General features: G+C 33.1%; 1 protein-coding gene across 1 annotated transcript; it reads right to left on the bottom strand.

Moving 5' to 3' along the window:
- Positions 1 to 1,326: 1,326 nt before the first annotated feature.
- LOC143715482 (uncharacterized) lies at positions 1,327 to 9,548 on the bottom strand. Its single transcript, XM_077207316.1, has 5 exons — positions 9,455 to 9,548; positions 4,312 to 4,360; positions 4,083 to 4,177; positions 3,532 to 3,726; positions 1,327 to 1,558 (listed from the first exon to the last, which is right to left on the bottom strand). Exons 2-5 carry the CDS (start codon positions 4,331 to 4,333, stop codon positions 1,553 to 1,555), a joined length of 318 nt encoding a protein of 105 aa, XP_077063431.1. The 5' UTR covers positions 4,334 to 4,360; positions 9,455 to 9,548; the 3' UTR covers positions 1,327 to 1,552.
- Positions 9,549 to 16,411: the final 6,863 nt, after the last annotated feature.

Raw genomic sequence — 16,411 nt, forward strand, 5'->3', positions numbered from 1 at the left:
AGTTGCCAGTTGGAGTTATTTTCAGGCCGAGGTAAGTCTCTCTCTCTCTCTCTCTCTCTCTCTCTCTCTCGATCGCCCCATTCTCTTATCTCTGGCACACAGTTGTCTCTGTAAAGACAGTGTTTGGAGGCTCCAGTGTTTCATCTCTGCTGTTCAGATGAATTATCTGCGTGTCGTGCTCAAACACAGACCAAAAACCAAACAAACCGTGCTCAAACAAGACAGATCTGTGTTAAACCCGTCTCAAATGAGCCATTTATTTGAATAAACGCACTGTTAGGACAAAGATACTGCAGTGTTGTGCATCTTCAATCTGTCTACGTTAATAAGTCTCTTCTGCTCACCAAGGATGCATTTATTTGATTAAAAATACAGAAAAAAACAGTAATATTGTTAATTATGACAATTTAAAATGACTATTTTCTATTTTAATATTTTTTAAAGTGTAATTTATTCCTGTGATCAAAGCTGAATTTTCAGCATAATTACTCCAGTCTTCAGTGTCACATGATCCTTCAGAAATCACTATAATATGATGATCTGATGATCAAGAAACATTTATGATTATTATCAGTGTTGAAAACAGTTATTTACATTTTTATTTCAGGATTCTTTGATGAATAGAAAGTTCAAAAGAACAGCATTTATCTGAAATAGAAAGCTTTGTAACATTAAATATTAACGTTCAAAAGTTTGGGGTCAGCAAGAATTTTTATTTTTGGGGGGGAATAAATAAAAGAAATTAATACTTTTATTCATCAAGGATTAATTAAATAGATCAAAAGTGACAGGAAAAATCTTTATAATGTTACAAAAGACTCTTTCATATAAAAGCTGTTCTTTTGAACTTTCTATTCATCAAAGAATCCTGAAAATAAGTTGTACACAACTGTTTTCAACATTGATAATAATCATAAATGTTTCTTGATCATCAAATCATCATATTAGACTGATTTCTGAAGGATCATGTGACACTGAAGACTGGAGTAATGATGCTGAAAATTCAGCTCTGATCACAGGAATAAATCACAGTTTAACATATATTCACATAGAAAACAGTTATTTTAAAATATCATATTTTTTAACAATATTACTGTGTTAAATAAAATAAATGCAAAACTCCAAAACTTTCGACTGGTAGTGTATCAATGTGCTATAATGAACTTGTGCTGAATATTTGTATTTGGTGTTGTTCTGTAGGGTTCAGGAGTTTCTGTGCATTATAAAGTCACATTATACACACATAAATATATGCTACACTTAAACATCAAACCAATAATAACCAACAAACACAGAGTTTCTAGAAGACGAAATGGATGAAAACAATTTCAGACACTAGAATTTATTAAACCAGCAAACAATTTTACACAAAGTAGTACAAAACTCTGTTTTATCCCAGTGTTTCATTATAGGCAACTTTGAATATGTAAGTAGCGCCACCTTGTGGAAGTGTGGACTTACAGCTCTTCATCTGCATCTTATAGAAAAATCCTATTATAAAGAATTCTATATTATGTTTCTGGAGGCTTCGGAGGAATCTTCAGTCTTGCTTTTAGTCCTACCAACAACAACAAAAAGAGACAAACATCAACCTTCAGATCATTAAAAGTCCTTAAAATTAAACATACATGCGAAAATGTTTGAATATTATGTGTCCAACATCTCAAGTTCGACACAAGAGTAGTGAAAGGCAAAACGTCAGAGCTTCTGCTTTCCATTTATATTAAAGGAAGTGGAAGGAGAATTAAAGTGCGATCATGTTTTGCAATTTTAATATTTATTCCGATGCAGTGTCTTTACCCATAGACTTCCATTGTAATTGTATTCAATGTAAACAAATATTTTCCTATAAATGCATATGGATTTGAATATCTGAATATGTTATACATTATGTGAAATACATGGTTTAAGTGTCATTGCATTTCATGATGGGTGTAAACCTTATTATTTATCATATCTGATGCTGCATTCAGGATCATATTTTACAGCACACACACACACACGTGTGCTCATGATAAAAGCATGTTTCTATCACACAGATTCGGCAGAGGATTTAATAATCTCTCACAGGTGATAACAGCCTCACGACTCGAAATACTTTTATAGTTTCAGACTCAGTATTCACTGCAAGAGAGTTTGATCTTCAGGAGTGGACAGTTTCTCTCTCTGGACTTTGTTTCATTAAAATCTAGTTATATTTAGAAAACATTTAAATCTTAGAGTTGCAAACTAGATTATAAAGGATATAATATAATATGATATAATATAAATTAGTGAAGTAAAATCAATTAATCGTCATAAATCGGATAAAACAAAAGTTTGCAAATATATATGCATGTGTATGTATGTATATATATGTATATGTATGTGTGCATGCCATATATATATATACACACACAGACACAATCTTTTATGTTAGATGTGATTAATTGACTTTACAGAACTAAATATATGATAATATTCCCGAAGGAAGTAATATAATATATATAAATATGTTATATTATATATTTTAAAAAAATTATATATATATATATATATATATTTTTTTTAAATATAATATAACATATTTATATATATTATATTACATCCTTTGGGAATATTATAATTTCACCCATTTATATATAAATGGGTAAATTATATATATATATATATATATAAATAATATTTTTTTTCATCTTTTGTTAGATGCAATTAATCGATTTTACAGCACTAAATATTAATATAATATAATATAGCAGTCTGAATAAGCCCTTCATTTCGTATGAAGGAGGACCTTTGACTGTCTTTATGTCTTTCACAACAGTGTTTTTTATTGGAAAAATGTGGAAAAATGATTGCAGTCAAATGATCATTGTGATTAGATTAAATATCCACGATCACAAACTCCACCTGCAATAGGAAATACATTAGTAAAGACTAAATTATCTAAATACTTTTAGGAGCCACTGCATATTACAAGTTTCTCTATAAATATACTTATTTTACCAATTTTTTTTTTACTGATTTATTTAATCAAATCAGCAAAGCATGCTGCTCATATACATATTTACATATAGCTTGTTTTATTCAAATATTCAATACTCACGAACAGGTTAAGCATATCTTTCAGTGCGTTTACTCACAGATCTCGTCTCCCTCTGTGTGAATAAAGGTTATTTTGGAAACTATGTGGGTGTGTGTCAGAATGTGTGACATCTGCGATAAGTGACGCAACGGCTGGTATGTTGTGTGGGGCGGGAACGAATCACAGCAAATCTTTCTCAGAGACCCTGAAGAATAAAAGCACCCGCCCTAGATAGTGCATCTTTACGGTGTACAGTCGCATTAGTGACCACACCTCAAGATCAACCTGTTTAACCAGCCCAGCCCTGAGGCCGTTGGGTCATTATGTCGATCTGCACTCTGTCCACGGACTTCATTTATTGCCGATTAATGGAAAACAAGTCACTCCCAAAGTCCCAATTCTAACTTTCCTCTTCATAGCAATACCTGTGTGCATTAATACAGTTTGATAAAAAGCACAAAGATTACCGAATCACTGGAGGAGGACTTGTGGCCGTCCTTCTTCTTGTGATCCTTGTCCTTCTTCTTCTTCTTGTCTTTGTCTTTATGTTCTCCTTTGTCCTTGTGTTTGTCTTTATCTTTATGATCTCCTTTGTCTTTGTGTTTGTCTTTATGATCTCCTTTGTCTTTGTGCTTGTCCTTATCCTTACCCTTGGAATCACTCTGAGACAAAATGTAAAATAATATTACTGAATAAAACTAATGGCATTCTCATAAACCAGCATTTACATCTATTACTGCACGTCGTACTGCTCATATTTCATATTTAATAAGGAAGTTGGTGTGGCTATTGTTCAAATTCTTAATAGCCTACCTGTAGGCTAACACTATTTCCATATGCAAAATTATCCAGTGCTAACTGATGTTCATAATCAACACTTTACTTGTCCTGTGTGTTGTATAACACGAGGAAATGTGATTTCTGTGACGACAACAACACTACAATCACAACACAAATATCTCGTGTGGATACTGGCGTTTCGATAGATTTAGATTGATATGAATAAACGTGTTTTTACCTTGTCTTTGCTTTTGTCTTTATCCTTCTTTCCAAACCCAAAGATTCCCTCCACTTGTTTTCCCTCTGACTTTTTCACCTCGTCATCTCCAACAGCTGGAAAAAAAGAGAAAGAGTAGATTAAAAAAAACATTAGTTTCACTCTGAAATCGTTCAAATTAGGCTACCTATATTCAACTAGTGCATCTTAATTAAAGTTAAAATGTTAAATAAGCTGTGCAGAATTTGACCTGCGTTCAGATCGAAGTCCATGATGAAGCAGTTTGAGTTATTACACTCTCTGATCGACGTTCTTCTTCTTCTTCTTCTTTTCTATCATGGCGGATTGCAAGCAACTTAAGGTGCATACCGCCACCTACTGTTCATGAGTGTGTAGCAACATTGTTTTACATCTATTAAATTCTATTTTTTAATTTTGTATTCTGAAGATAAATAAATAATGCTTTCCTTAATCTATAAATATCTTTTATATTTCCTTTATTTCCCAATAATCCTTTAAGACTCCATTCTTGGCCTGTCCTTTCAACTACTCTTCTCAATTTCTCCCTTTCAGGTTCATATGTTTTACAGTTCATCAATACATGTTCTATATTTTCTATCTCTCTACATCCTTCACATTTATCATTATTTTTCCTCCCTATTAAATATAAATTGTCATTTAAATAAGTATGACCTACTCTTAATCTGATCATTATTATTTCTTCCCTTCGGTTTCTCTCATTAATATTTCTCTTTACTACTGACTTTTGTACTTTATATAATCTTCTTCCTTTTTTATCTTCATTCCACCTTTTTTGCCAATTTTCAATTTCTTTCCTCTTAATAAATGATTTTCCTTCCCCTTTCCCTAAAGGAATTGTAATTGCTATTGCCTCCTCTAAAGCCCTTTTTGCTAATTTGTCTGCCTTTTCATTTCCTTTTACCCCTTCATGTGCTGGTACCCAACAAAACCAAATATCAATGCCACCCCTGTATAATCTAAATAAACTGTGCTGAATTTCTAATACTAAATCTTTCCTATTATTTCCTTCTCCCTGAATACTTTCTAAAGCTGCTTTGGAATCCGTGCATATCACCACCCTATCTGGTCTAACCTCCTCAACCCATTGTAAACTCAATATAACTGCCACCATCTCTGCTGTGAAAACTGATAGTTGATCTGACATTCTTTTAGAAATATGTATTTTGAACTCAGGAATATATATTCCCATTCCCACACACCCTTTTAAATTCTTAGACCCATCTGAATATATTTTAAGGTAATTATAATAAGAGTTTCTTAAATATATATCAGTCTGTATCCCTATTTCGTTTAAATTCCATTCATTTTTCATTTTAAGAAGTCTCATGTCTACATTTATCTCAGGAAATAACCATGGAGGAACAACACTAATTGGATTACATTGTGCTATTTCCTTATCCTCTAATCCAAACTCTTTAATCAATTTGCTTATAACCCATCCAAATCCATTACCATGGAACTTTGAATATTCCCAACAAGTTTTTAGAATTGTTGAAGTTACATTTTCATCCATACTACTTTTAATTTTCATCCAATATACTAAACCTAATTTCATTCTTCTCATTTCCAGTGGAGTTTCTCCAGTCTCTACTAAAAGAGCATTGATAGGTGTTGTTTTCACTGCTCCTGTACATATACGTAAAGCTCTACTCTGTAATCTATCTATCCTTTGTAGTGTTGTTTTAGCTGCTGCTCCATAAATAAAACTGCCATAATCTATTATTGATCTCATAAGAGCCCTGTATATGTTTAATAATGACTGTCTATCTGCACCCCAGTTATTTCCAGCCACAGCCTTTAAGAGATTTATAACTTTCTTACATTTAGTTTCCAAGTTATCTATATGTGTTTTCCATGTATAAGAGCTATCTAACCATAGTCCTAGGTATTTAAATTCTGTAACCCTTTCCAACGTCTGTCCATATAATGTCATTGTTCCTATATCAATATTTCTCTTATTTGTGAATACCATAAAACAAGACTTGTTTGCTGATAATTTAAAACCCCATTCATAAGACCATTTTTCTACTTTATTAATTGCTTTCTTAATATTTCCTACTACATGTTTTATATTCTTTCCTCTCATCCATATGGCCCCATCATCTGCAAATAATGCAGATTTAATACATTTGTCAGTATCTGAAAAGATGTCATTAATCATGATATTAAATAAAATTGGGCTTATTACACTACCTTGAGGTATTCCATTTTCCACATTGAATTCTTTTGAATAATCGTTCCCCATCTTCACCCTTATTTTCCTATCCATCAAAAAATTTGCTATCCAATTATACATCTTCCCACCTATTCCCATCTGCTTTATTTTTATAAGTAACCCTTCTCTCCATAATGAATCATATGCTTTTTCTATATCAAAAAATACTACAACCATTATCTCCTTCATTTTTAACGCTTTCTCTATATCATTACTGACTCTAATTAATGCATCCATTGTTGATCTCCCTATTCTAAATCCACACTGGTATCCATTAATTAATTTCTTATGTTCAAGAACAAACCCTAATCTACTGACCACTATTTTCTCCATCCATTTACTTAAATGAGAAGTTAAAGCTATTGGTCTGTAATTATTTGGACTGATTGGATCTTTCCCTGGTTTATTAAATGGTAAAATTGTTGCCCTTTTCCAACTATTTGGTATTGTACCTTCTTTCCATATTTTATTGAATAATTTTAATATTAATTCCAATGTAACTTCCGGTATCTGCCGAAACATAGCATAGCATAATTGGTCCTCCCCTGGAGCTGAATATCCTGTCCCTTTCAATACTGTTTTAATTTCTTTCACAGTTATATTCATGTCTAATGTTGATGTACATTTTTTACATTTTCCCAATATATTTTTATGCTTTCCAAGTTTTTGTAGCTTCTGCCTTCTATGAATGTCTGTTAGATGATCACCATTATGAACTGCAGCAAATGTCTCGCCTAATAAATCTGCCTTTTCTTTATTTAAAACTACTATCTCCTGTTCTCTAGCTAAAGCTGGTATTTTAACATCATCCCTTTTCCCCGTCATTTTCCTAAACATTGACCAAACATTCTTTAATTTTATTTCTGAACCTATTGAGGAACAATACTCTCTCCATGTTTTCTTTTTTGCTTCCTTAATAGTTTTACGAACCATTGCTCTTTTCCTTTTATATTCAATAAGATTTTCGGTTGTTAAATTTTTCTGTAATATTTTAAATGCCTTATTACGCTCCTTAACCACTTTGCTACATTCATCATTCCACCAAGGCACTACCTTTTTCTTACCTTTTATGATTTTTTTCCTTGGTATGCTATAACTTGCTGCATTTAAAATATGTTCTGTTATCTCCCTTGCACACTCTTCAATGTTGCCTTTTAAGGTAACCATATGACTGGTTTCCTCACATTTAATTTTAAATTTTTGCCAATTAGCTTTATTAAAGCACCATCTTGTTAATATAAAATCTTCTTGCCTGTTTATATTGTCATCAATTATTGTACTTACTGGAAAATGATCACTTCCTATTGTAGACTCCCAGTTGACATCCCATTTACATGAACTAACCAGACAATCAGATATTAATGTGATATCAAGACATGAAACTGTATTTTTATGTATATTTACTCTTGTACCTTTTCCATTATTAAGACAAACTAATGACCTTTCATCCATTATTTCTTCCACTATGCTACCATTATGATCTGTCTTCCTGCTACCCCAAAGACTATTGTGGGCATTAAAATCACCACACCATATTTCTCTTCTATGTATTTTCCCCGCCATCTCCCTAAATATATCACTTTCAAGATTTTTACATGGATTATAATAATTAATAATTTTAATATTTCCATATTTTCTTACATTAAATATTTCTATAATAACACATTCTAATTCTTTATTCATGAGATTTTTCTCATAAGCTATTCCATCTTTAATAAAAATAGCACATCCTCCTCCACTACCATTACTTCTATCCTGTCTTTCTACGCTATATCCAGGAATCTTAAATTCTAAATTAGGTTTTAACCATGTTTCTTGAACGCATATTATATCTGGAATTATTTCTAATTCATAAACAAACTTTTTAAATTCTTGTCCATTGGCAATTAAACTTCTGGCATTCCATTGAAGTATGTGTAAAACCATGATAACAGCTATGATCCTAATCCTGAACATTCTCTATTGTTTCAGTGGTACTCAGAATGGAATGGATCTGTTCTGCTTGAATTTCTTTCATATCTAAAAACCTTCCAGCTGCTGTTACAACTGCTTTGATTTTGTCACTTTTCTTCTTCATTTGTACTGTGATATTAACAATATGACACATGAATGCTACAAAGTTTTCTTTTTTCACCACCATTGTATTTTCATCCACTTTACATTTATGCAAACATGTGTTTTGACTATTTGTTGTTGGTACCAAGGTTTGTCTTTGATAAATCTGCCTTTGCTTTGTATTCCCAGCCGAGTTTCTTTGACCTGCTTCTCCCAACCTCATTCCTCCTGTGCTATCTTTCCTCACTCTTTTTAAAGCTTCAGCATATGAAACTCTTTCTGTTATTTTGATTCTTTGCGCTTCTCTGGCTTCCCTTTGTACAACACATCCACCATATGCTGCGCTGTGTTCACCTCCGCAATTACAACACTTAACCTTAGCATCTTTATCACATTTACCAAATTCATGCGGTCCTCCGCATCGTGCACATCTAGCTTTGCCTTTACATTCCTTTGCAATGTGTCCCATTCTTTGGCAAGTAAAACATCTGAGGGGTTTAGGGATGTAGTCTCTGACTCTGTAATTCATATATCCTAGCTGGATATTTTCTGGCATGGTATTTTCAAATTGAAGAATCACTGCCATTGTATCTTTAAGTTCCCCATCTCTTTTACTTTTAATCCTGATGGCGTCTGTTATTTTCCCTCCTCTAATTTCTTTTTTCACATCCTCCATTGTCATTTCAATTGGAACTCCTGATATTACTCCCCTCAACCTTGCTATAGCTCCTGGAACATATGCTTTAATCCTTTCCCCCATCAAGGTTTTCATTTTGAGTATCTTCTGTTGTTGTGATTCACTGACAGCATGAATTAGCACTTTTCTGTTGTTCATGATTCTAGCCATTTTGATTTTCCCTATTTCTTCCTCTATTGCTTTAGTCAGCTTTATCGGGTGAATAAATCCACCCTCCTCTTTAAATTCCACCATTAATTTATATTCCTCTTCCATGTTTAAGTCATCCTTTTCTCGTGAACTCGCCCGTTCGTTTGTTTTTGTCCTTTTGCTAACTTCTGCTCTTGTCTCGCTCTCTTCCGACCAACTTTTTGCCCTTTCTTGTCTCTTCCTCATCATTCTTTTTCTGATCGACGTTTAGGAAAGATTTGCGCTTTAAACTGAGGGATACGCAGTTACAAAAAAAAAAAGAAAAAGATACGCAGTCTCATGAATATTAATTAGGTTATATGACGTCACATCAGTCCGAATGTCTGATTGGCTGGAATGAAGAAGGTAAGCGAGTTAGTTAGCGAATGGAACAATCATTCAACGCGGAAGCATTTGGTCATGCATATTAATTAGGTGGTGTGATTGGGCCATAAAATTGCATATTCATTAGTTAAACATTAGTAATTGTTGCGTCCAGGTGTCCAAGTCAGGTGTGCGTTTAAGGAAGTATCTGTTTCTGCTCCTAAAGCCCCGCATTTTATCTGGCAATATATTCAGACATGAGAAATATAAGTGCCAGCTTTATGTGTCTTATTATAGTTAGTATAATGCTTTTGTTGAGAAGTTATACGAATACTTATCTGGTAATATCCCTATAGAAAACGCCCTAATGTTTACTCTCCATGTATACTTTCCCCCAGCGTTATCAAGAGATGTGAGTTGTGTTATTAACAAATGCGCTATAATAATGCACTTCACGTGAGATCATTATGGATATGAAAAAAAAAAAAACTTTACAAGATGTTCAATATATGGTGTGTTGTACAGTAGCCTAAATAAAGGCATGCCAGAGCGAATATTCCTCATGGGTTTATTTTGAAAAGTCCCTTTTGTGAGAAAAAACAAAACAAAAAACATTTTCATTATTATTACCCAGTTGACCTTTGGCGGGGCATGTTGTCACAATATATGTGATAAGTCGGAGTGGAAACCTGATGTGACTGATGTGAGAAAATATTTGTACTACTAACATAGGCTACATACAACTAATACATTTTCAACAATATAATATTTAAATTATATTATAAGCTATTTAGTTGCTTTAACAGAAAAACAATGAATAAACTGCAAAAACTGTATAAAAGTAACAACATTTTCAGAGATTCGCACATCATAGAAAATATGTAACAGCTCAGCTCGCGTTAAATTCCACCGTATGGGTGACATTTCTGTCCCCAGGACATTTTATGTATAAAAATGCTTGAAAATTAACTCTAAAATACATTTTATTATTAAGCAAAGTAATATGCTAACTGCAAATTGAATTCAAATTATAATTGAAAAATTATAATTAATAAAAACTACGTGGAACACCTTACTCTCTCCTGTATCTCTAAACTTTACCGTGAAATATGATGATTAAAATCCCTCAGAAATCTTTTTTTTTTTTGCATTGTTGTGTGTTGTACTTTATATCAAATCTATGCTTTAAAATGTACACATTTTAGTCGTGTCCACACACACACACACACACACACACACACACACACACACACACACGTACACATGTGTCATCATGGAAAGTGTCTTGTGTGCTTGTGCATACGTGCTTGTGAATGTACAGAAATGATTTGAGAAACATGGATCATAAATTGAGCAGTCCGTCATCAGGATCTATGCTTTTATGTCACGTCTCCTGCATTTGGTTCCTGTTGAATCTTTCATGCATATTTTTTGCCCTCTCTTCAACAAGGAAACCGGTTTGTCTGCAGTACAGGGGCGAGTCTGTAACCATTTAAACTGGCCAGGACTGTTTTATGTTACTTACATGTGAGCATAATGAGCACAAAACATGATGAATGTGGAAAAAAGGATATGAAAAAAGTTGCAACTTCATTGAACTGAAATAAGGCATCACAGTGTGTTTATTCACAGCATTAGATGAGGCTCATGCAATCAGAAAACGAGTCAGAACGATACATTTGAGTCTTGTGTTTTAAACTGTAGAACTTTACAATAAGGCCCTTTTAGTTTGTGCATTAACAATAAGCATTACAGTTGTTTCAGTTATTAATCTGTTAGTTAGTTAATAAAAAAATACAGATGAAACTCAGAAAATTAGAATATTGTGCAAAAGTTATAATTTTGATGATTATGTTTTACAGCTTATGAAAACCCCAAATTCAAAATCTCAGAAAATTTGAATATATCATGAAATTAATTTTAAAAAAGGATTTTAAATACAGAAATGTCGGCCCCCTGAAAAGTATAATCATGCATATGTATATATACTAAATATATTACTTTCACCTTTTAATTTGAATTACTGAAATACATGAACTGCTGCACGATATTCAGATTTTTAGAGTTCGAGTTTCACTGTTAGTTCAAGTTAATGTTAGTTCAAAAATGTTAAAGTCCCCTGTGGTGAAAATGTCTATGTGGTGTTTTTAATATGCTTAAGACAAACCATGTGTAAATTCATAAGTCGACACCATTGCTGAGTATTTTCTGCTTAAAACTACAGTGAACCAAAGACAGTCTCAAAAACACGCTTTGAAATCGCTGGTGTTTCTGACGTCACAAACTACCTTGTAACCAATCAGATCAACGTGTGATCGTCAACCAGTGGATCTCTGAGCTGAGTGAGTGAGTGGAGGCGGGGCTCATTTGCATATTCATAGAACCGCGCATACTAAATGAGGCAAGAGTTACATTCAAGCTATTTTAAGGCATGAAGATATTTAAATATGTCATTTTGGTGATCAAAGATGATAAAATGATGGACTACAGGCGACTTTAGATACAACTTTTGATTTTAATAATGTATTAGTAAATGAACATTATATAAGATAAATAAATGCTTTAGAAGTATTGCTAATCGTTAGTTAATGAAATCTTGTTGTACACACTGTAAAGAATTATTTTAATTTTAATGTAAAAGACTGTAGAAATGCAGTAAAAACCTGTTAACGGGACTTTACTCTATACGGAGAATACGCTATACTAAGAAGTTTGTTTCTAGTATTTTCTTATCAGCTATATAGGGTTTTATGCTACATTTTATGTTGTTAATGTTAAATTAATGTTAATTGCATTATTTTAGAGTCGTGTGTGTTACCATGATGGTGTTTTGTGTTTGTGTGTATGACACTGTGTGTGTCAGCTTGTGTTTTCACCTCAGCTTGAGTAAAAGCTATGTGATGAACTTTGGCTTTCTTTCTTCTCACCACCTGCTTTCTTAAAGGGACTATGTGTAGTTTTTTTAGGTACTTTATTATCTAAAATCAATATTTTTATACATTAATATGTCCTCAATGGTGTACAAATACCTCTGCCAATTATCTGACTTAACCTCGTAAACGAAGAATTTATTATCTTTATATACATGTGACGGGTAGGTCCACGGAGGCTTCCATGTCGTTCCGCCATCTTGAAAAACTATGATAGCAGAGAGGGTCAAAAAGTACTAGCATAACGCGTTTCCACAAGGCGTTTTCGTTCAGAGCCAGCGTCACATGACTGAAAGCAGCAGAAGCGGAGGAGCAGAGCAGTGAGAGGCGCTTCACGGCCCCCGGCAAGTTTAAAAGGCTGCATTACACTGTTATTATTCATACTGTAACATTCGTGTGTTCGTTGTGTCAAGTTGCAGTTTGTTTGAAATAACAAACCTGTTCACCCGAAGGAAAACTCGACGAAGTGCTGTTAGAAGACATCCTGTCTTGGCTTTTTGGTACATCACAGCTACCGTAGATGCAACACGCATTTGAAAAAGCGAGGCGCTGGAGAGAACAATTCGTTTAATGCAAAATACAATTTCACCGCTAGATGGGATAAATTCCTACACAATGTCCCTTTAAGACTGTCGCCTTTTTTTCCGCCTTCATTCGCCATTGGCTTTTGGCTTGCTTAGTTGGGGACATTTAACATTTAATTTTGAATTTAACAATACTTTTACAACTTTACTTTCCTGTTATCTCTGTGAAGCTGCTTTGAAACAATTTGTATTGTAAAAGCGCTATATAAATAAAGGTGACTTGACTTGACTTTAATGATGGTTGTCAGTATTATAAATGTAAGACACATGTGATTCGGTTATTAATAGGACTTCAGTTAATGAAATGCATGTTTTATTTTTTACTGTAAATTTAAGGTCAATCTGTAAAATGTAAAATGTAGCTGGTGTATTTGTAGAGTAAAGTTCTGGCAACCACAGCTGTAAAATTACTGTAAAATTGACAGATTTTTGTAGTAAATCTTTTTACTCCTTTGATAGGAGTGTCAACTTCTAGTTTCAGTGTTACAGCTAAACTGAAGAATGAAGTATCTGCCCTAGATAGTGCGTCTGAAAGGCTTTTTGTCCATAGTGTGTATCAGCTGCTATTATAACACGCCATTATCACCACATTCATCCTATAGTTTAGTATCTATTAAAAGGAGAACAGGCCAATCCAAACTCAAACTTAATATCAAGCGTTATTACTGATTTAACTGCACTGACGCTAACTGAATAATGACACTATCATCTTCTGAGCTGCTTATTTTAGCACTGAACTCATTTTACACAGTCATTGAACTGAACTGAATCAACACTGAAATGAATCGAGCTGAATAATGATGTCTATACATGTTTTCTCATATTTGATGAAGTTTGCATCATTGGTTCTGTTATTTTCCTGCTTTGAAACGATCTGTATTCGTAAATAAAGGCGACTAGACTTGATTGGACCAAACTGCACTAAAAATCACTATTACAGAAGTCGATATGCCTAGCGTTGACTTCAGGAGACTCGGACTACAACTTATGAGTCATATGAACTACTATTATGATGAGAACCTCTGTCAAACTGGTTATAATAATGAAGCTGGTAATGCTGTAGTTCATCAGAGAGTGTAATGTTCTGTTGGGATTTAAAGCGTTTGTGTTTCATTGTGCTAAAGTCTCTTTAGTCTCAGGACTTATTGCACAGAACTTTGAAGAACACGATTAAAGAACACAAAAAACATGCATTTCCATTCATGTATTGTGAATTTATCATCAAATCAACAGAGAACACACTTGTAGGTTTTGATGTTACTATTTATTTTTGATAAATGCATTACTAGACTACAATACATTGCTTTATTGTGCAGTGAATCTGAACTGTTTTGCCAACTTAAGAGTGTGTTTAGTTTGCTGTGTTCATTGTTTTGAGAGTAACTACATTCATTTGGAGAAATGTGTCAAATCGATTGAGAAAAACTTAACTCATATCATATAATAAAATATAATGTATTGTTACAACTGTAAATTTATATTATTTTTATGAGATCCCCTTCAATGCTTTCTATATGGAAGATTGTTTCCGTTATAGAATAAAAATGATAATTGCTTCTTTTTTATCTCGCAATTCTGACTTTTTATCTCAGAATTGCACGATATAAAAGTCACAATTGTGTTATATTGTCTTTTTTCTCAGAATTGTGTGTTTATTTCTCGGAATTCTGACTTTATAACATGCAATTGCAAGTTTATATCACAGTATATCAGTTTAGGGGTTAGCGGGGCAATTGTTTTAAATACTTCCACACATGCTAGCATGACGAAACTTAGTGTATTTACTAGTTGCCATATCAACACTAAATAAATAGAGAAAAATTTGCGCCAAAATTCATCTTTATTTTTGGTGTTTATTTTAAATTAGAAAAATCTGATATTATTTTAATCTCCGACATGTTATTTAACAGTTGAAATAGTTCTTTAATGCTTCTCTAACTAGCAGAAGACACTAGCAGGGTTTAAACTGCAGATGGGGCATGTTGTCACACTGCGTTAATGAGTCCCTATTAGAACTATGCTATTCTATTCTATACTTTTATGAATTCCATTGAGAAAACATGAGAAACGGACTGAGAGTAAATGTTCTGAAATTATTAATTATTATGTTTTAAAATTATGTTGTAGCCGTTTTGCTGTGTTCGTTGTCAAACTCAAAAAATATTTTATTTTTAATTATAAAAAAATGGCAATATTTTATATGAAAAAGTTAATAATTGTATTTTATTGAGAAAATATTTTAGTTTGTCTTGTATATATATTTTTTTATTAGATCAGATAGCATTTTAAGCTGTCATTACAATGTACCCCACCTATGGGGCATGTTGTCACATTTTACTTCCATTCTTTCGGGGTATATCAAGAAAAAAGTATTCAGTGTATTAATAAAACAAAACCACAAAGTTGTACTACATGTGTGAAATTAATGTGGGTCATGCTAATGCCTTATTGTGCTTTCCATTCTTACTTTTTAAAACAACTGGGACAGATCCAGCATGGAAAGTTACCGGAGGGATATGAAAAACACGGTCTGAGAAAGTAAACAGTTTAAGTTCACTTTCAAATAGAAATGGAAAGTTTGTGCAATATGTTTGTTTTTGTGTAAGAATGCCTCAACCTTTTAATATTGGCACTCAATAATTACTGACTTTTTCACAGCTGCAGTTTGTAGGCTAATGTGTTTGGGTTGTTAATAATAATAATAACAATGATGATGATGATGATGATTTTTATTTATATAGTGCCTTTCCAACACTTAAGGTCGATATACGTGAGGTGACAGAGGTACGCGAACAAAATGCTGACTTTTGCCGTTCATTCAAGTCTACTCCACCTTAAAATAACATTAAAACTTAGCATGCGTTTTTAGCAGGTAGGCTACAGTACGTGACATCCGATCAAATTACCAAATTTTTTGGGGTCAAAACTGACTGCATTTACTAGCAGCGTGTAACTATATAATAGCCTATGTTGATTATGCTGCCATGACAAGTATGTCGTTCTTGACTTTGTAAAAGTGTGGATTTAGCACTAGCTCAAAGAACATATAGACACAGACAATCTGTGCATCGAGATCGATTTAAGATTAAAAGTCTCTTCCGATATACCCTGTGTCAGGTCCTGTGTTAATGTTGATCACACTATACGAATATCCACACGATTTCAAATGTGAAAATTATTTTATACTAAACACAGTATTGTCCGTATTTTTTGCAACAAAACAATAGCTCCAACGAGAGCCACAGCAGTGAAGTGAACGAATCTGCGGCTTTGAACAAATCGTGAGAGTCAATGATTCATTCATAATTACAGCCACTTGCTTGATGAATAAATGA

The sequence above is a fragment of the Siphateles boraxobius genome, unplaced genomic scaffold (genome assembly GCF_051911475.1).
Source record: "Siphateles boraxobius isolate OS27281-9 unplaced genomic scaffold, OSU_SipBor_1 6, whole genome shotgun sequence".
In the NCBI taxonomy this organism is placed as follows: domain Eukaryota; kingdom Metazoa; phylum Chordata; class Actinopteri; order Cypriniformes; family Leuciscidae; genus Siphateles; species Siphateles boraxobius.